This window comes from Symphalangus syndactylus, chromosome 5 (genome assembly GCF_028878055.3).
Source record: "Symphalangus syndactylus isolate Jambi chromosome 5, NHGRI_mSymSyn1-v2.1_pri, whole genome shotgun sequence".
NCBI lineage: Eukaryota > Metazoa > Chordata > Mammalia > Primates > Hylobatidae > Symphalangus > Symphalangus syndactylus.
The window spans coordinates 123,845,855-123,868,192 of NC_072427.2; the positions used below are offsets into that span (position 1 = coordinate 123,845,855).

At 38.7% G+C, this 22,338-nt stretch overlaps 2 protein-coding genes across 2 annotated transcripts in view; one reads left to right on the top strand and one right to left on the bottom strand.

Annotated features, from left to right (window-relative positions):
• Nucleotides 1-22,338, top strand: part of SHC4 (SHC adaptor protein 4) — a 136,984-nt gene that overhangs the window by 70,284 nt on the left and 44,362 nt on the right. The window contains exons 4-6 of the mRNA XM_055279042.2: nucleotides 5,353-5,472; nucleotides 17,604-17,657; nucleotides 21,872-21,923. Of these exons, the coding sequence (XP_055135017.2) occupies nucleotides 5,353-5,472; nucleotides 17,604-17,657; nucleotides 21,872-21,923 (226 nt within the window). The remainder of the gene's footprint in view (nucleotides 1-5,352; nucleotides 5,473-17,603; nucleotides 17,658-21,871; nucleotides 21,924-22,338) is intronic.
• On the bottom strand, nucleotides 9,877-11,653 carry EID1 (EP300 interacting inhibitor of differentiation 1). Its single transcript, XM_055279043.2, has one exon. It carries the CDS (start codon nucleotides 11,534-11,536, stop codon nucleotides 10,967-10,969), a length of 570 nt encoding a protein of 189 aa, XP_055135018.1. The 5' UTR covers nucleotides 11,537-11,653; the 3' UTR covers nucleotides 9,877-10,966.

Consider the following 22,338-nt stretch of genomic DNA (forward strand, 5'->3'; position numbering starts at 1 on the left):
TAATTTTTTGTATTTTTAGTAGAGATGGGGTTTCACTGTGTTAGCCAGGATGGTCTCGATCTCCTGACCTCATGGTCTGCCCGCCTCAGCCTCCCAAAGTGCTGGGGCCACAGGCGTGAGCCACCGCGCCCGGCCGAGAAGGGATTTTTTAAGACATCTTCTGGTCTAACCTCTTCATTTTGCCAGCTACTAAACTGAGTCTGAGACAAGAGATAGTATTCGTCTGAGTCACTAGGATGATTAAGGTCAGAGCCAGCTGTAGAAGCCAAGTCTTCAGATTCCCAGCTTAGGGCTCCATTTCTATACCATTCTGCCCCGTTTTTGGTTATCATTCTTCATTATATTACATAGGGGTGAACCCAGTGTCACCCAGAGAACCCACAAGGTATGAAACATTCTGACAAATGGCTCTTAAATTCTATCAAGGACTCCCTATGACTAGTTTATTTCACAGAACCCATGGTTCCAAAGTAATCTCTAACCTCTTCCTGCTTCTCATAATTTCTGATTAGGATGCTTCAACTGGATGATTCCAACTAACAGGCAAGATATTCTCATTTAAGGAGCAGGGATTCCCCACCCCAAAATAAAACAGAGCAAACCTGGCTATCATCTATCCGGAAAGCACACTTGCAGAGAAAAACAGAAAAGCATCTAGTTTCCTTCAATAGCTAGCATGTATTGAGTACTTAATATGAGCCAGGGACTCTTTCCATCACTTTAGGGTTTTTTCTTTTCTTTTCTCTCCACTTTATTGTGGTAAAATATCCATAACATAAAATTTACCATCTTAACTTTTTTTTTTTTGGGGGGGGGAACAGTTTCACTCTGTCACCCAGGCTGGATTGCAGTGGCTCACTGCAACCTCTGCCTCCCGGGGGTTCAAACAATTCTCAATGCCTCAGCCTCCCGAGTAGCTGGGATTGCAATCATGTGCCACCACGCCTGGCTGATTTTTGTATTTTTAGTAGAGATGAGGTTTTGCCATTCTGGCCAGGCTGGTCTCTAACTCCCTGGCCTCAAGTGATCTGCCCACCTCAGCCTCTCAAAGTGCTGGGATTATAAATAAGCATGAGCCACCGCTCCCAGCCTCATCTTAACCCTTTTTAAGTGTACAGTTCAGTGGTATTAAGTACGTTCATATTTTTGTGCAGCCATCACCATCATCCATCTTTAGAACTCTTTTCATCTTGCAAAACCGAAACTCTACACATTAAACAATAACTCCCCAGTCCCCTATCTCCCCAGCCCCTGGCAACCACAATTCTACTTTCTGTCTCTATGATTTTGAGCACTCTAGGTACTTCATATGAGTGGAATCATACAGTATTGGTCCTTTTATGACTGGCTTAATTCACTTAGCATAATGTCCTCAAGGTTCATCCATGTCATAGCAGATGTCAGAATTTACTTCTTTTTTATGGCTGAAAAATTTTGCATTGTATGTATATACCACATTTTGCTTATCTATTCATCTGTAGATGGACACTGGGTTGCTTCCACAGCTTAGCTATTATCAATAATGCTGCTATGAACATCAGTTACAAAATCTTTCAGAGACCTTCCTTTCAATTATTTTGGGTATATACCCAGAAGTGGAATTGCTGGATCATGTGGTTATTCTATTTTTAAATTTTTTTAGGAACTGCCATACTGTTTTCTACAGCAGCTGTACCATTTTACATTCCCACCAATAATGCACAAGCGTTCTAATTTCTCCATATTCTCACCAAGCCTATTCACATTTTCAGTTTCTTTATGATTTCGTCTTGATAGGTATTCTAGGAATTTGTCCATTTCATCTAGGTTCTCCAATTTATTGGCATACAATTATTCACAGTAGTCTCTTATAATCCTTTTTATTTCTGTAGAATTGGTAGTAATGTCTTCACTTTCATTTCTGATTTTAGTAATTTGAGTCTTTTCTCTTTTTTGCCTTAGTTCATCTAGCTAAAGGTTTGTCAGTTTTGTCGATCTTTTGTGAGAACCAACTTTTGGTTTTATTAAATTTTATCTGTTTTTCTGTTTTCTATTTATTTTATCTGTGTTCTAATCTTTATGATTTCCTTCCCTCTGCTAGCTTTGGGTTTTGTTTTTTTCTAGTTCCTTAAGTTACAATGTTAGGTCTTTGACTTGAGACCTTTCTGCTTTTTTAATAAAAGTGTTTATATCTATGATTTTTCCTCCTAGCACTCACTGTTTTCACTGCATCCCATAAGTTTTGGTATGCCGTGGTTTTTGTACTGTGTTAATCATCAGAAAAAACCTAGCCACAAGTGTTATTATTTATCCCCACTTTACAGATGAGGAAACTGGGGCTCTGAGAGGTTAAGTAACTTGCTTAGTGACCCAGTCAGTGTATGGAGGAGCTAGGTCAAGCCCAGGCAGTCTGGCTCCAGCATTTACACGCTTAATCACGATGTTATCTGCTTCCTTGCCAAGCAAATGCCCTGGGAGGAGGGAGCCAAAAACGATTTAGGACCAGTTGAATATAGTCAGATCTTTGTCTGATTCCTTTAGATCTTTTAGATACTGCATCATTAGCAGTTTGGAGTGCTAATGGATAAATGATTTATTCATTTATGTGATCTCCCATGAGTTTTGAAGTCTAAAAGTTAATGAACAACCGAAAGAACTGGGGGTTCCTGAGAGACTATGCAACATAGAGTAAGAAGAGCTAGGCTGCTATGTCAGTACCAATAAATTGACCCAGATATAGTCAATTAATGTTTCCCTATCTTAATACTTTTCTCGTTTGAAAATGTGGATAAGCACCTCTGCCAGGCCTGCCTCCACTCTTTGGTAAAAGTTGGTCAGTATCCCATCCTCAGCCTCCCCTTTCTGTTCCCTTCTCCTCTCATTTCCATAATGACCTCTCCCAAGGCCAGGGTCTGCAGTTTCTCCCCTATCTTTTTCTTGAAGGAGAAATCCTATAGCAAAATTGCCAAAATTCATTTTAAAAGTAGTAATTATAATCACTACAGTTTGTTAGCACTTCGCTGTGTACTATGCATTTCCATATGCTTTATTATTAATACTAAATTTGATTCTCCTAAGACCTCCCATGGCTAGAGGTAGAAGAATGGAAGTGATAGTATTATTACTCCTGTTTTGAAAACAAAAACATCGAGGGGTTCCGGAGTTGTCTAAGGTCCTTTGACAAGTTAGGATCACACCTGGGACTTGAATTCCAGTTGCCTCACTGCCCATCCCGTGTGCTTTCCACTCCTTTCTCTTCCACGGGTCTTTTAACTGTTAGCACATTTCTAATAATGGCATGAAAGACTTTGTCTCCTATACAATAAATACATTTTGGGCATTTCTCACGAGATTAAGGTTATGGTGAGAACAAAATTAAGATGATTTACGTAAAAGTTCTTACAGATAACAAAATGCCTTTCAACTATGAGACAGTGTTATAATTTAATTTGCATTTCATAATAATATATATAATATATATTTTGAGACAGTCTTGCTCTGTCAGCCAGGCTGGAGTGCAGTGGCGCAATCTTGGCTCACTGTGACCTCTGCCTCCGAGGTTCAAGCGATTCTCCTACCTCAGCCTCCTGAGTAGCTGGGATTACAGGCACGTGCCACCACTCCTGGCTAATTTTTGTGTTTTTAGTAGAGACGGGGGTTTCACCATGTTGGTCAGGCTGGTCTCGAACTCCTGACTTCGTGTTCTGCTCACCTCGGCCTCCCAAAGTGCTGGGATTACAGGCGTGAACCACCACACCCAGCCTCATAATAATATTTTTAAAACTAGCATGGAAAAGAAACTCTAGAGAAGCAAATGAGCAACTGGCTATTAAATAAAATCACTGTGGGGAACACACAATCCCTGAATTGTGTGGCTCACTTTGCCCAGAGCCGTGTAAGAAGCAAAGAAAGTAGACCAAGAGTCAGCTTTATGATGTGGTGATAGCTGTGAGGTTTAGCGCTCCTTCCTCACATTGTTTGCACTACATCTTAGAATGTGCTTGGAATTAAAAATAAAGCTGTACATTAAATTTCAACAGTGTGTGTTTAACAGTTTGGTATGGCTCCAGAATGAATCAAATGAGAGTAATATAAAAGCAAAACTAGGAAAGAAACAAGTTGTGTTTTCATTGATTGCCTCAAAGTATTGATTCATATGCTGAGGAATCACTGATTTCCATCATCTGGTCCACTTTCCAGCAGAGGATTTCAGGACTTAATCCAAGCATCCATCAAAGCATTCAAATCTCTCAAATTAGTTCTTAGAATTTTTAATGTTAGGAAGGGCAAAAATAAGTAATAATAATAATAACAGCTCTCATGTAACCAGCCAAATACTGTGCTAAATATTGTCTAGTTATTATTTAATCTTCACAACAGCCCTTATGAGGTGGCTACTGTTTTTCCCCCACATTTTATATAAAAGGAAATTGAGGCTTAGAAAGTTTATTTGTCTAAGGTCATCAGTTGGTAAGTGGCATTTCTGCCTGAGGAAATCTGCCAGCCCAGCCTCTCGCCCCGCTGTTGTTACCTTTTTCCTGACATATGACCCCAGTGCTTTTCTTTATAATTCCTGGGTATCCCCTGCTCTCATGATTCTTCACCAAACCCCCACACCTCTTCTCCTTGAGAAATGCCTCGTCTAGAATTTTGACTTTTATCAAAACATGTCCCTTTCCTCAGCATCTCCCTTTAAATCTCTATTAGTAATTTCTGGTAAATCGTCTTTATTAATGAGTTAATGTGGAATGGGCTAACCCCTTCCTAGTAATATTTGTTCATTTTAACAATTGGGACCTTCTGAAAACAATGGTTTAACCTAAAAGAGTGCCCAGTGGTAGAATTTCAGGCATCATGATTATCTGAAGGTAACAATTAGACTAGTAGAGAGGACTTTTTAACTCTGGCAAGGGAAAGATGAGGGAGGAACAGGGATGGCTTCAGAGAAGGAAGCAGTTACGTAATTGGAGAGTTCTTCAATGCCTTCTGTGGCATTAGATTCAGTGGATTGCCAAATTTTTCTTTTTTTAGATTTGTAATATTGAAAAGGACTCAAGAGTTCAGCTGGTCTAAACTCTCACAGGAATTTGTTTACATTAAAGCAGGAGCCCACTCCCAGCACCTGGGGAGGAGAGAAACTATGAGAAAGTTCTGAGGGCCTAAATTTCACTACTTAATAAAGAATTTGCTGCATCCTAATTTAAAAAAAAAGTTTATTTAATAAAAACCATTCCCTTTCATTTGATTTACATAAAGTAAAATAGAGAGGAAGAGTTTGGACTTTGACTCATTTTTAACATTTAAAAAACATTAACATTTATTCTGTGACAAAATTCCTAACAGAGTTTTGTTTTTCTTCTTTAATTTTTAAAGCCTCCAGTTAAGTTCCTATCAACAGTTCTTGGCAAAAGTAATCTTCAGTTTTCAGGAATGAATATAAAACTGACCATCTCAACATGCAGTCTCACACTGATGAATCTTGACGACCAACAGGTAAGATCACAAATGTCATTTATAGACAAACATATCTATTTTTCCAGAGATGCCTGGGGATACGGAAAAGCATAAAGTACAGCACAAGGGAAAAATCTGCTGAAGATTTATGCATAACAATCATTAGAACAACAGCATTACTAATCCATGACTGGGGCATGTAACCACCTACATAGGTGTCCCTACCTAACTGGCTTTGAATGAAGAACTAAGGTGCAAAGAACATAGAAAATATCATTTAGCAACTCATATCCTTGAATTGATCATTGATGTCTCCACCAACCCTCCCCAAATGGATAGCAATTCCATTATCACAACTAACAGACTGTGTGTTGGGCCAGGGTGCAGATGAGGGACAAAGGGCAAAGGGCAAAGGTGATGTTGGTGATGTTCTAGCTAACTGAAATTTAAGCAGAAAATATTTTCTTCCAATTCTTGTGGTTGAGAAGCTTTCTAAAATGTTATTGTATAAAAGATAATGTTTTCTTCCTTAATAATTTATGGTACTGTGGTGTGCCTAACTTTTCATTGTGAACCTCATTTCTCAAAGAACAGCATTGCTGAAGCAAATGTAGAAGATACGCAGGCATTGGGCTAAATATGTACCTAAACCAGGACATTTTGTTTGGCTTGCTTTTAATTTTTTAAACTAAATTCCTTCTATCAGGTTATGTATGTGTGTCGGGATCTGATTTTCCTCTTTGTCTAATATGTTGTGATCCAAGTTTCTTTACACTTAAGGTTTTACTGTATGGAGTACTGTTGATCAAGGTTTAATATGTACTTGGCAATAATAACATGCTAAAAGTCTGAGGTTACATATGGGTTGAAATGCTGGCTTTGCCACTTACTAGCAAATGACTATTACTCTGGGCTTCAGTTTTCCTCATCAGTGAAATGAGGATTATGGTACTTATTTATAATGTTTCTGAGAGGATGGATTTTAAGTGTCTCATAGGGCTGTTTAGAGGATTAAATGAGATAATAGATGTAAATTATATAGCATGTGCCAGTCACATGATATCTATTATTATTATTTACTCAAATATTCTCAGAGACCTTTTCATATACTCAGTACTTAATAGGAAGAGCATATTATAAGATTATAAAATTATCAGTAACATATAAGTACAGGTTTTGAGGGCTATTTTATTTTCTAAATTAAAAAAACAGAATAAAATATACTGTTTAAGCAGTAGTATACAACACCTTAGAGGAAAAGTGTTAATATGAAATAGTGACAAATAAGTTCTTGTCTAGTTGGGTCCTGACTGATCTTCCAAGAGTGGTGATACCATTGGTATCATGAGAGCATAACATTTTGGGCTGCACTTGGAAGACACAACACATGTGGGTGGTGAAACATTCATTCAGTCATTTTGACATTTTGACTTCAATACAAATGTAGATGCAAAATTTATTTTTAGTTTTCATTCACATGGATGGTACCACGCAAGCTCAATGCTTTTAGTTATGAGATCTCACTAAGTAGAGGAGCCCTCGGATTATCTCAGAGTTTTGTACGGGAGGAAGAGTAGGCAAAGCTGAAGCCATCATAATGACAGCCTTTTGGGTAGAATCTAATGATCATTTTTTAAAATGGCCCTTTCTGTGGGGCGTCTTAAACAAATGAGGAATTTATGAATGGGATTGTGGTGTATGTGGTGGGGCAGAGTTTATTCTCAGCCTCTTTCCTCTTCAGTACCCTTCTTTAAGGCAAAGTATTACTACCCATCCATAATCTTTCAGGCAAAACAGAGGTGAGGATAACGGGTGGTTTTCATTACCAGTAACTATAGTAATATTATGTGCCTTTGAAAGTAATCCATAGCTTTTCTGCACTGCTGGCATGGAATGGGGTTGTATTCAGCCCACTGCTAGAGTGGGGACCAAAGTTAAGATCTCATTTATCTCAGACCTGAGGGCTGATTTTTAATAACTATTTTGAGCTTTTCTGCAGGCATAGGGGAAATGGCTGGGGGGTATGGGGGAGAGATGTGCCACTGTAGAGGCCTCAACTCAAGAAGCTTTATGTCCCACGAGAAAGACAACTAAAATGTTTAAGAAGTGAAGGCAGCAAAGATGGGAGACCTTGTGGACACAGCACAAGAAAAAGGATTAATTAAATCCTTAACGCTACCAATGGAAGTTCCAAAATAAATACAAAGAAATACTAATGCCTTCCCCATCCCCACTTAATTTCTAAGATATACGTTGGACTGAAAACAAAGGTTCAAATTTATGGATATATTCATAGATGATAGCATTTATGGAACAGATAGTTCACATTTCTCTTTGGCCACTGAGAACATCAAGAATATAACAATTCATTTCCAGAAAATATTTTACAAACCTCCAGAGGCAGAAAATATTAAACATGCCTTGCTTGCAATTTTTAAATATTACCATATTTCAGGATGGGAAAATGCATTTTTGCAAGGGTAAGTTACAGGTATTTCCTTGTTTTAAAATTCAAGCAACAGACTTTATTGACATACTTTAATATAGTATTTTAGGGCCTCAAGCAAAGTCAGAGAGTCTCAGTTACTCACACCCCCACTAATTCTTTACTGATTTTTACAACTCTAACAGGTACTGAATTCAGAAGGGTAATAGAGTTAAGGTAAAAGAGGCAAAAATTGAGACATCCTTTAGTCTCTACAAGGAGAGGCAACGTGACATATTTAGAAGCCAAGTAGGTAATGCAAGCTGTGCAAGCACAAGAAAAACCAACGGTGCAGGCCCAGTGATAAAGGTCAAGTGCCACCTGGCCTCTATGTTGGGGAGACAACACTAAGGGACTTGGCAAACAGAACACCTTCCTTGTCTAAAGGTGAATCAGATGGTTTTTTTGTTTGTTTGTTTGTTTGTTGGCTACATAGGTCTATAGGTCAAAGGCTCCCAGATCTTTTACTTTAAAAAAATAATAATAAAAAGGTAAGAATCTAGATTTTTAGCTGCTGTCTCTGTACTGAGATGTTGGTCTCTTAAAATTATAAGCATGAACCAAACAAAATAGATCTGTGGCCTGAAGACAGCCAACATGGGATATCTGATCTAAGTGAACATTTATGATACATATGGATAAATTTGGAAAACTCTCCCTAATCACACCGTGTACTCAAAAGCTTCTTTAAATCCCCTATCTTGCAAAATCAGTTAGAATTTCCCCAGAACTCCATTCTCTAGCTCCCTTAAATGAAGATACACACACACACACACACTCTCACACACATCGTCATTTAGTCCTCACAATTTGTAAGGTACATCCAATTGTTCCTATTTTCAGTTTAGGACCCGAGCCAGAGAGATTAATTTCCCAGTTACTGCACTAATAAACAGTAGAACCCAAATTTTAACCAAGTAGTCTGGTTTGTCTGTGGTAACTGCATGTAAAAGAAATACAACTAATTTTACACCCCTAAAAGGGGCGTTAAAATGTTAATTTTCTATCCTCGATAAATACAAGTAAGTATTTACAATTTTCATTGTCTCTCAGCTTACTGCCTATTTTTAAGACTGAAAAACAACCGAGCCAATTGCAGAGCCCAGGTTTTTCTCCCCAAGATGGGCCTTCAGATGCAATAGTGTTTCCCACCCCCACCTCATGTGCCCTACTCAGTCCCAGGGAGAAACAGAATCACAACCTTCTAGTTTGTGGACCTCAGATTTTTTTTTCAAGAGTTTATCTTTCCTAGTAAAGATAAAACTTTCCTGGTAAAGATAAAGATCTGGAGGTAAATACAACCAGCCAGTTTATTGTGCACCAGCATACCCCCACCCACACTAATTTACATCATGCATGCAATTATCTATCCACACTCATCTGACCGTAGCTACAGGCTAATTGAGAAAGCAGTGGAAGAGGTAGTAGGATTAAGAAGTCTAAGCACCAACATTTTATTTCCACCATCTCTCCCTCCTGACCCAGCTAGTGTCTGAGCAATTCTGATCAGCCTTGTCACAGTCCTATCTTTTACAGATCTCTCTCCCCAAAAGACAGGATGACCATAAAATAAGCCTCTGAATTGTCCTGTTGCACTGGATATTCGTTCTTTACTGCTATAATGGAGCAGAAGCATTTGGAACCTTTTTACTGATCATGATAAAACCTGCTGATATACTCATTTTGCTGAACCTAGCCTTCTGATGTAATCATTACTCTCCTAGAACTTCAGCATCTTAGTAAGGTAACCACGGCAACATACTCATTGATAGGGCAGGTTTTCCCAGACCAGCAAACTCTTATAGGCAAAAACTTAATTTACAAAGTTTAATTTCCAGAAATTAATTTGTGAATTAGATAGCTGAAGGTGGATCATTTTCCCTTAATACTGGTTAACACATACAATAGAAAGTAGTATACAGAGAAAGTATGTATGCAATACTATTAGCCAAACAAAATACACAGAACAAGAAATTTTATTATCTCCAATGCTGGTGCATAACAAATAACAAGCTTAATTAGAGGAGGAGACAGAGGGAAACTTCAGATACCAAGGTAATTTCTGGGCAGGTTTAAAACCTTTAAAAGTTGATAGAATAACTGTTCATAAAGTCTTTTTAGATATAGGGCTTTTTACTTGACAACTTTTATTAACAGTTCTTACAATATGAAGTTCAACTAAAGTCTTTCACCTGTCAAGTTAAAACAGCAAGCAAAACAAAATTTCTCTAGTATATAACAGCATGAGCAATGGTTTGTTTTCTTTGTACATTCACACACATTTAGTGTCTAGATTTGAAACTTTTAAATTAAGGATGTCTTAATTTTTGACTTTTAAAAATGGTTATACAATGGATTTCCTTGATTTATAGATCACAGTGGCTTTATAAATGATCAAGATACATGTACAAACAAAATTTCAGATGCTCTTGGAAACACATCTTAAGATACAGAGCACACGTGATACATATTTGAGTTTACTCATCCTTTTGGAATAATGAAGAATACTCCATTTATCTTACACTGAAAATGTAGCCTTTGATAACTGTGGCTTGACTAGATCACAAAATAGAATTTTCCAAGACTTCTTAAGCTTTCAGTCCAAATAACTCAAAAGATATGTGTCCTAGTTGGATACATTTTTTTTCTCATTATATAATTAGTATCAGTGGGCTCTTGTATTGGCAGTTTGTCTTGGTCATGACTTACTCTTGCAAAACCATCTTTACAGCAAACAAATATGAAAGATATTTTCCCCAGTGCAAGGAAAATAATCTGGATCAATAACAAAGTCAAAGCCATAGGTGTTTTAGGACATTCTTGATAACAGATTTCAACGGTCTTAAAATCTTTTTTTCTTTTTCTGTAATGATTCTCTTCCTTTTTCACAACTGTGCAGTCACTGTCCTATTGTCTTCTATTCTGAAAAACAAATTTTTTTGAAGGTCAAGTTTTTCAATGGCACAAAACTATTTGGAACGAACCCAAAAGATAGCGGAAAGTTGGGTCCCTCCTCAAGTAGTTTCCTCCTCTTTTAACAGCACGTAACTACTCTCTATCAATAATCTCATCACAACCGAGTTCTTCGGTCAGACGATTGACAACCATCAGTGAAAAAAGCTCTTCGATAAAAGCTAACTGATCAAACGGGGTTTTCTCATAATGCATCTGAAACCCGCCATCCAGGGCTGCTTCTCTTGTTCTCAGAAACATCTTGTCGGCTTCTTCAAGGGCGGCTGATACTCTGTAGCCGGCACCACTAAGCTGCTCCTCTTCGGGATAGTCGTAGTCGTCCTCCCAGTCATCAAATTCCTCGCCCTCGTCCTCGCTCTCGAAGTCTGCGCCCGCCACCTGGCCTGGCTGCTCCCCAGCGTTGGGCCCGTTAGCAAGGCTCCGTTTCCCCTCTGGCGCCGCCATTGGCTGGGCCTCCTCCTCCTCCTCCATTGGGCCTTCCTCCTCGAGCTGTGGCTGGGCCCCGTTGCGGGAGGGACGCATGGATAGCTCCCGGCTCCCGCTGCCTACCTCCATCTGCGGAAGGTCACCCTCGCCAGGCATCACATCCATCTGCAGGTCACTGCTCTCTTCATACAGCTCGGACAACTCAGCCATTTCCGACATTGTGCAAACCGCTCAACCTCTCGGAAAAAGCTTCCAGCAAGATAGATGCTGCGCGGCCGGGCGTTCGTACGCGTGCGCAAAGGCTGCGCGCTTGCGTAACCCCGCGCGCAGGCGTGGTCCTCAGGTACCGCCTCCTGCTTGGCGCGCCGCTGTGGTTGGAGTAGCTCAATGTCTTCCCCCGGGTGTTGGTGTCGCTTTTTGAGCTAGGTTTCCATCGATTCGAACTTCGTATCTAGGGACCCTGCGTGTAAGAGCGTAACAGTTTCTGTGTTACTTAACCCTACTGCTGCTTGTAATGCTGCAAACCAGAAAGTAACCTTACATGGCCTTCGTAACATTTAATGCTCTTTCCCCCCCTCTTCCTCCTCGCCTGGGCAATTTCCCGATGTGCTGATGACTTCTAAATCCTCGTCTCCAAACCAGACAACATCCATAACCACAGACCAGCATATTAAGAACTAATCCATTCTGTCCTTTTAGTGTTGTCATTTAAAAAGTTAAATTCACAAACAACAGATATATTGTACTTTTTTTTTAGTTACAGTGAAGAAATACTTGGTCCCATTTCTTTTCGCCTGGGAGGTATCTTTCCACTATTAGCAATGCGGTGTGTATTCTTTAAGTTCTTTTTATTTGCATTTGCATGTATCTTTATGTATTCATAGCAAAATACTATCTTGTGTGTTTTTTAGAAACATGTTTTACCAGTTTTTACCTTCAATTTAAAAGCTGAGGCTTTTAAGTTGTATATACTTCTATGAATTATATGACTGTGTATACTTACAGGATTCAAGCACATTTCATTTATTCTGCACTTTATTTCTATTATTATTACTTTGTAGTTATGTAGAATTATACAACTCACCATAATGTAGAATCAGTGGAAGCCCTGAACTTGTTTTCCTGCAACTAGATGGTCCCATCTGGGGGTGATGAGACACAGTGACACCCGAGGTGTGTTCCTTATGTCGGGTCTATTCTGTAATCGCATTTTGGTTGCTGTTACTGTGGAAAATCCTGCCTCACAAAGATAGGATGTTGCAAATGGAAGGAGGCTTTTCAGTACTTTTGTGGCAATCTCAGGATGTTCGGCCTTGACTTTAATCGAGAACGTATGGAGATCTGAAGTTGTCTCAAACATACTTTTAAGGCCACTGTCATTTGCCATATCAAGCAGTTGATCCTCTTCTAGCGTGGACAAAGTGGATTCACCTGGCTTATTCACAAATTGGTCACAGATCCATTCCGTCTTTTGTGGATAAGAAGTGTGATGGTTAATACTGAGTGTCAACTTGATTGGATTGAAGGATACAAGTATTGATCCTTGGTGTGTCTGTGAGGGTGTTGCCAAAGGAGATTAACATTTGAGTCAGTGGGCTGCAGAAGGCAGACCCACCCTTAATCTGGTTGGGCACAATCTAATCAGCTGCCAGCTTGGCTAGAATACAAGCAGGCAGAAAAATGTGAGGAGACTGGCCTAGCCTCCCAGCCTAAATCTTTCTCCTGTGTTGGATGCTTCCTGCCCTTGAACATCAGACTCCCAGGTTCTTCAGTTTTAGAACTCAGACTGGCTCTCCTCTCTCCTCAGCCTGCAGACAGCCTATTGTGGGACCTTGTGATAGTGTGAGTTAATACTTAATGAACTGCCCTTTACATATATGTACATATATGTGTGTGTGTATGTGTATTATGTGTGTGTGTGTGTGTGTGTGTGTATATATATATATATATCTATTCCATTAGTTCTGTCCTTTTAGAGAACCCTGACTAATACAGGAAGTAATGCTCAAAATCTTTTGAAAGCTGGGATAGGTGATCATGCATCAGCTGGGAGAAAGAAGACCCTGGCTCAGTCTCTTTCAAAATCTCTGCTAATGTTTGAAATGTCAGAAATCCCAGTGTTCGTTTCTCACCCCCGTGAATCCAGTGTGGCTTTGAATGCAACCACTTTATCTGCCAAGTTGAACACAGTTGTTGTTCGTCCCTGAAGGGACAGAGTTCATTGAGCAGGTTGAATTTGTCACACAAATAAGCAAGTTTTGTGACCCATTCTGTGTCACTGAAATGTGCCGCCAATGGTGACCGTTTTTCTAAAAAGACATCTCTGAAGCAGCTCTCTTAACTCAAAAACTCTGGCCAGTGATCTACCTTTAGAAAGCCATCTCACTTCTGTGTGTAAGAGAAGATGTGTGCTCTGCATCCATCTCCTCACAGAGCTGCACAAACAGATGTGAGTTAAGGGCACGTATAATATGGTTAATAATTTTAATCACATACTGCAAAATGTTGTTAAGTTCAGGTGACATTTTCCGACTAGCCATCATTTCTCTGTGGATGACACGGTGCATAGACTTACATTCAGAAGCGTCCTCTTTGACCTGAGTAGTGAAACCAAAATGCCATCCAGTCGTGGCAGCTGCTCCACCCGTGCATATACCAACGCAAAATGACTGATTCCACTTTCCTGATATGTAATCATTCAACGACTTGAATAGTTCTGCAGCTGTGGTGCTGGTTGGCAACAGAAGTGCATATAACATATCCTCATTCACATCCTCCTGAAAAATATATCACACACAAAAAAAGCGTTGTTGCTGAGTTGTCAGCATCAGTAGACTCATCAACCTGGATTGCATACCACGGTGACTCATTAATCCTCTCTAACAGTTGTGCCTCATTATCCTCTGATATTTCATCAATTCATCTAGTTATGGTGCTAGCCAAAAGAGGAACACATGCCACCTTTTGAACTGCAGCTTCTCCTGAAAGTTCATCACAAATGTCCTTAGCAGCAGGCAGGATCATCTCTTCATCAATAGTAAAGGGCTTCTTAGCTTTAGCAATGTGGTTAGCCACTAAGAATGATGCTGTCAGCGCAAACATATCTGATGAAGTGGTAACCTTCAATAATTGCTTCTATTCTTTGTGTTCACATTGTTTTCTTTTGAAAAGCTCCAAAGACTTAGTATTAATGCAGGGTGTGTGGTCTCCACGTGACAAAGCAGTTTAGAAGGCTTCATGGCTTTGTTAGATAGCAACTTGCTACATACTATACAAAGCAAGCTTGGAGAATGTGAATCACCTGTTGCAATGAACTGGTATTTTAAGTAGGACTCTTGGTATTTTCTTTTAAATGCAGCTTTCTTTTTGTTGGCAGTCTTAAAGTCTTCTGCAGTCTCATCACTGGATCTTTCCCCCTCTTCAAAGAACCTCTCCAGTGAAGTTTGTTTTTTACTCATTTTGGCTAGGGTTAGCTTATGGGCTTGCCAAAACTGTGACTGAGAAAGTGTATGGTGCAGGAAAGAGACATGGACAGAAGTGGTAAATAAAATAATGGGCGGGCCAGGCACAAACTAAAATCGTCAGATTCTGACTTAAAGCCTGCCATCAGCTGCAGCTGTACAACTGAAGTACATCAACTCACTTGCCACTATGTAGCCTGCCACCAGATGCAACAAGTGGCACTTGCTACTTACTGATAGGGTTTTGATATGAGTCTGCAAGCAATTGATTTATTGTGGTCTCTGTGCAGTCAAACCTCTCTGCTATTGTTAATCTGTATTTGCAGCCACTCCCCAGCACTAGTGTCACCACCTCAGCTCTACCTCAGATCATCAAGCATTAGATTCTCATAAGGAACATGCAATCTAGATCCCTCATATGCATAGTTCACAACAGGGTTCATTCTCCTATGAGAATCTAATGTCGCCGCTGATCTGACAGGAGGCAGAACTCAGTAATGTGAGCAACGGGGAGCAGCAGTACATACACATGAAGCTTCTCTCACTTGCCAACTGCTTACATCCTGCTGTGCAGCCCAGTTCCTAACAGGCCACAGACTGGTACTGGTCTGTGTCCAGGGGAGTTGGGAGCCCCTGCTCTAGTTCTCCTCACCATGGACACATAATTTCTGGCTGACTGCTGCTTGGTGTCACATTTATCATAGACTAAAATTCTTAAATACATGAGTCTATTTTTAGACTTTGAATTCTTGTGAAATTTCTACAGTTTTATATCTTGCTGTTTGATCAGGAATATTTTGTCTTTGTTCTTTAAAAAATCGCCCTAACTCTTCTTGCGCATGTATTCTTTTATATGAATTTAGGAGCATCTCGAATATGACATTATAATATTTCTTCTTATCTGATAAGGGAATTCTTATGAATTTGTTCTTTTAAAATTTGCTTTAGCTCTTCTTGCACATTTATTCTTCCATATGAATTTTAGAAGCATTTTTATTGGAATTGCATGGAATTTATAAATTAATCTGGGGTAGGATTGACACCTTTGTAATACCATCTTCTCATCCATGAAAGTGATATATATCTTTCTATTTGTTCAGGACTTATTTATACTCTTCAATGAAGTTTTCCAAAAAAGCATTACATGATTCCTATTAGTTTTATACTAAAGTACTCTTACAAAGTGTACCTTTCTCCCCCAAATACAGTGTCTAATTGGCTTTTTTTTTTTTTTGAGACAGAGTCCTGCTCTGTCGCCCAGGCTGGAGTGCAGTGGCATGATCTCGGCTCACTGCAAGCTCCGCCTCCTGGGTTCACACCATTCTCCTGCCTCAGCCTCTCAAGTAGCTGGGACTACAGGCGCCCGCCACCATGCCTGGCTAATTTTTTGTATTTTTAGTAGAGACAGGGTTTCACTGTGTTAGCCAGGATAGTCTCGATCTCCTGACCTCTTGATCTGCCTGCCTCGGCCTTCCAAAGTGCTGGGATTACAGGCGTGAGCCACTGCACCCGGCCGACTATTGTTGATATATGGGAATGACATTGATCTTTGTATATTGACTTTGTTTTTACTGAAATATAAATGTAGACAAGTACACAGATAATAAGTCCATAATAATTATCACAAAATGAACAGTTGTATAACCAATACTCAGATCAAGAAACTCCAACATGCCAGAAAATCATTTGCCCCTTTTTCCTGTGCTCCAGAAATAACCACTATTCTGACTTCAAATACCATAATTTTGCCTAGTTTTGAACTTCATATAAATTAAGCCATGCAGTATATATTCTTTGTGTTAGACTTCTTTTGCTCAACAAACATGTTGCTGCTATATAGTATGCCACCATTTGAATATTACAATAGTCATCATTGGAATTGTTTCCAATTTAGGGCTGTTATGAACAGGGCAGTTACTATCTTCTTTGAGAATGTTTTTTGTTGCACATATTTACACAATTGTGTTGGATATACATCTAGAAATAGATTTTCTTGGTCATATAATCAGCTTTGGTAGATTCTGTCACACAATTCTGAAAACAGGATTAGTCAATAGGTGCATAGTTGGTGGTTTAATGAACCTTCAAAATAGCATGACAAATATGTCTCTGCAAATGATCGTTACACTGTGGTTTGCAAACAAGCAATCCTAGACTCTCAAATAAAAGACAATCTTCTTAGCTAATTAATGCAGTTTACTTGGCGATTCTTACTCATATTAGAAGTCTTAATGTTAGTGCCTTACTCAGGATACATTTAGTAGTGAATGACTGAAATCAAATTCAAACTAACTTTTGCAAAAAGAAACAAAAATATAAAGGGAGTGGGTGAAATATATTGGTTAAAGTGATGGAACAAATGTTACCACCAGACTTTTTTCCTATTTTTAGTTCTCAGTTCTGATTTTCATCAGAAGAAAAGCTTCATATTCCAGCAGACTTTTCTCACATGGCAGCATAATATGGCCCCTAGAAGCTTTGGGCTTACATAGTTTTTAACGGCAGAGAGAGATGCTTTCTCTCCTATTATTCATTTCAGTTCTTCCCAATTGATTGGTTCTGCTGTATCCAGAGAGATGGTATTTTCTGATTGGCTAGCCCTAGATAATGTTCCACCTAGGTGGGCAAGGGCAGTGAGATGGGCATCACAAAATCATCGGAATCTCATGGTTTAAATGAGATTATTATAGAGCGTAGGTGGGGTGGTTTTCAAAGGGATGCTGATCAGGCAAAAAGAAAAGGAACAAATGTATGTCTATTACTGTTAGACTGTATATAACTAGAAATAATTAATTTATATTAGCATACATGTTTATGTTTTTCAGATTATTGCAAATCATCATATGCAGTCTATTTCATTTGCCTCTGGAGGGGATTCTGTAAGTATGGATTCACAAAAGTTCTTTTTATGAGTTAAAATAACTTCTTGACATTTGGGGCTGGATGATAAAAAAAAAATAAAAGAACTTTTACATAAACCATATTAGCCACTACATGTCTTTTCCTAACATACTATTACAGTCTGTGAATAGCTGCATGTAGCAGATAATAAAATATTTGCTTTGGGCAAAATATTTCCTATCATTAGTAGATGAGCTAGTAGTGCTCCATTGTGTTATTAGCCATGGAGTTATCATCTAATAAGCTTCTTGTTGATAATATCTAAATCATGAAAAGCAAGTATGTCATACATGTGTTGTTCAATCCTTCCTTAGAATTCTTCTCAACACAGAGTTTCTGGCACACTTTACTAATCAACTGGACTTGGTATATCAACCAAGTCAGCTAAGTCTAATCTGGAATGAGCAACCAGGTTTGCAGGAACTCATGGAGGAAATGCTGAGCTGGGGAGAGAGAACTTGTAGTTCTTGTCTACCAAGAAGGGGTCGTGTGGTACTCATTTCCCAGAAATTGTACAGGATTTCTCCAAGCCTACTCTGCAGAATGGAGTGTCATTCCTTGACTCCCTACTGCACCATTTCTGGACCAGAGCAAAAGGAGAGGGGCTTTGAAGCTAGGCAGCCTGCAACTGAGCAAGAAGCAAATCTGTTTAAACTGAGGGAGTAGAAGAATACTTTTGCCACTCTGTGACTTTATCGGTCTTTTTATTATACTCTTTCCTCTTCTAACCTTCCATATGTTTTGATGAAAGGTTAGAAGAGGATGGAATATAACTTTCATAATGGTTAAACATCAGTCATGTCAAGAAAACAGGGGGAACATACACAGACCTTGTTCTTACTCAGAATGTATTACCTTCTTTTCTGCAAAGCATTTTTTTAAGAAAAGATTATATCCTTCAGGAATGAACCAATAAAATTCAGTTTCACAATTGATTGCTTTCTATCTACCACATTTAGTTTTCACCTGTAATTGAGGAATAAAATGTAGAGTCATAAATGATAGGACGATAACCTAGAAACCCAAGAAAGATATAGAAGATGCTAAAAACTAAATCTGGCAGCTGATACCATGGTAGTTTTCATTTGTTTTAAACTTTTTGCTAAATATTCAATGGGGGATAAATAACTATATATCCTAAAAGGAAGTAAAGTTCTGAAGTTACTCTGTAATCATTGCTTCGTTTACTGGCATCTAAAGTATTTAAGCAGGTTCTTCCACATGGGTGTTGGTGTAACTTACCTGTGTATAAAATATATAGCTAAATGCTGTTTAAACTAGCCAATTCTTAAAAACACTTCAATAATTACTTGTCTTCACATTGGCTACCAATGACCCAGAGTATTTAAGCATGTGAAACCAAGACATGCTTTTTTTTTTTTTTTTTGAGATGGCGTCTCACTCTTGTCACTCAGGCTGGAGTGTAGTGGCACGATCTTGGCTCACGAAGCATACGGAAGAAAAGCAGCCTTTATAGGATTTCAAACCCTTGTTTTCTAATTAATGGATATTCAATTTCCCCTTTAGGCATTACTACTTCCTCATCTTTTAGCCTGGGGTATAGTTATTTTCAAATAACTATTATATATTAGTTCCATGATGCTGCCATTTTTAAAAGTAAACCAAATGTTAAGAGTTCTACCTTTTCCCCAAGAAATTCCACAGATGCCTAATTGTAAATTCCCATTAGCAAACAAGGGACATACAAGGTGTCTGGTGCTTAGCAGCTGCTATTTGAGCCCAAGAGCCTATCTGGACTCTTTTCCATCCAGCCTTGTAATCTGGCCTCAATAGCAACACTAAGGATGGTGGCTGGCAGAGAGGGTCAACTGAATCCAGGCTGAAAAATACCAGCACTTTCTCTTCTTCCTAGCTCAGTCATCCATGAAGGAACTCAAAGACTTTTCTTAAAAGATTTAAAGTAGTGTTTATACATGTAGTGTGAAAAATAATTATTGGCATTTGCCCTAAATTTCTCAAGGGTTGTCATTCCTGTCAGAATTGGTGCGCAAACATTCATTTACTCAAGGCATGTCCTGAATGATTTCTGTTATTGTTCTCCAGAATCTTAATTTTTTCATACTCTCTTCACGTGCCTTTAGTTCTTTAAATTGGCTAAAGCACTGTTCCTATCAAAACAAACAATAAATAATTTGTGGCCGCTATAGGAAAGTTTGTACCTGCTGCGTTGAGAGCACCTCTGTGCTCTCTAAAGCTGGTGAGAAAGCCTGTTGATTCTAATTTAGAGTAGAAATCTGGCGGCGGTGCCATGGCTTAGTTGGTTAAAGCGCCTGTCTAGTAAAATAGAAGTCTGGAGCCGCCCTAAGCATTGGCATTAGAAATCATCTCTATGAAGTTTTACCATCAGGTCAGGGAGGCAGTATGGTGTACTGCCAGGCTTTGGAGTCAAGTAGACATGACTTATTTAAACTCCCTAAACTCCAGAGTCCTCATATGTAAATGGAGGATAATCCCTATTGCCTGACAGTGTTGTGGGAATTAAGTGAAATGATACATGGTTAGTGTTAGCACAGTGCCTGGCACACAGTCACAAGAAGTAACTACTACCACAATTGCTAACACATGCCCATATTTGTTTTAGGATACTAACTGAGATCGTTTACAGCTTCACAGTGAACTGTGTACAAGGGTAGGAAGCTGGCTTAAAAGTCCCTGTGGTCCAACATAGTAATCTTTCTACAAGATTTCCTCCAAAATTTCAAAAATAATGAATAGTCTTCTCATCTCTTGGCCTTTGCTCACCCTCATTTTAACTCTCTTTGCAAAAATAGTTGTTTTCCATCCGTCAGCCCTGAAAACAGTTGTTGGTAATGCCTCTATAACCATATATACTTTCTCCACTTAAAAAATGCATTGTATGTCAAAAATTAAATACATTTAAACATATTTTCCCCTGCTATTTGTGCTTTACTTTTAGCATTCTGCAAATTCTCCCAAATGTTTACAGCCATAGAATTTTAGAACTATACCAATGTTGGAGGCTGTTTTGAAGATGAGGAAACTGAGGTCTGGAGAGGTCTCACAGCCTCTTTCCCATAATTGGACCTACCAGACAGCATGGCTGGCATCAGACCACTTCTTCACTTGAATAAGAGTGGCAAAGTCCCCAGCAATTGTGGCTTTCCTTCTAAATTCATACAAAACAAAGCCCAAGGATATGGCCTTATTTATTTAGAGGATATTTAAAACCTTTTTTCTTTTTGCGTAAAAGAAATTTACTTAGGTATGTGTTATTATTTTTTTTAATTGCCCAAGACGAGTTATGCTGACCCTGAGATCCACTTCCTGTGTGATTCATTGTGGGTTATTAAGTGATTGTCCTTAAGGGTATTACAAACATGGGCTTTTATTTCCTGCCAGTTGATTGCATCTTCCCTCTAGAGAGTCATACTTCTAATCTGCAAATGGCATTGTGTGTATTTTTTTCCCGAGAACTTAGATAACAAAAAGCATCTTTAATTATTAAAACCTTATCATTCATCAGCTTACTGTTTTCAATAAAAGCTGGAATTACCAAGTGGCGTTTTGTTGGTTTGTTTTTACGAAGTCAGCAGTGCATCTCTTTTTGAACTTCTTAAGTTTTTCAGGGGGTCTCTTTTTTTTTAAATGATTTTTCTTTTCTGTATATTGATCAAATAAATTCCTTGTATTTTCACTTTATTATCCCTTAAGTTAACTTGCACTGCATACAAGCAAGCTAACAACCACAAAATCCAACATGTCTCTTTAGTCAACTTACTTTCTGATGTATGTGGTATATGTTTGGACAACAGGAAATCATTATACCCTATCTTAGTTTATGTCACCTTTGAGATTGCATAATCCCTGATATTTCAACTTTCAACCTAGGACAGCACCATAGTCTCTAGCCATTTTTAAAGAATATGTCCTAACATATTCCCTATCTGCTTTCTCTTTTGTTCTTAATGACAGTCTGCCTCTAAATTTTTAATTTTCTGATTCTTTCCCCAAGGGACAGAGAACATGGACTCCATAATTGTTAAACTATATAGTGTATATTTGTTTATGTTCCCTTTTACAATGCTTTTTTCTCTTTAAATAAAAAACATTTGTATTTAAGTCCTTGCCTCAGTATCATGTCCGAAATATATGTTTCTTTCAACAGTACAGTTCATCCATTTTAAATACAGTCATTTTCCCTTTTTTATAGGATACTACAGACTATGTTGCCTATGTGGCTAAAGATCCAGTTAACCAACGAGGTATGGAAAGCAACTTACAGGTTTTTTAAAGAGCTGGTATATACTAACTCTAACAAGTAACCAACAGTTATTTTCAATGTACAGAGTGCTGAGTATCACTAGGGTACTATATTGGATTGTAGAAATATTATGCAAATGTGAGTTGGAAGTAAATCACCCTGTTAGCAGAGCAAAGTAGAAAAACTATGTAGATGAAATTTAAATCATTTTAAAGATCCACAAACCAAAGGCTTAGCTATTTGTGTACTCAAAAGAGAAGCTATTATGGTTACGATAGAGGGGGCTGGTTGTCACATCCCCACTGGACAAATGAATTACATGTAAGATCAAAGCCAGTGAGGAGTGAGGTTATTGGTCTGCATTGGCTTTGGGGTGTGTGTGTGTGTGTGTGTGTGTGTGAGAGAGAGAGAGTCTG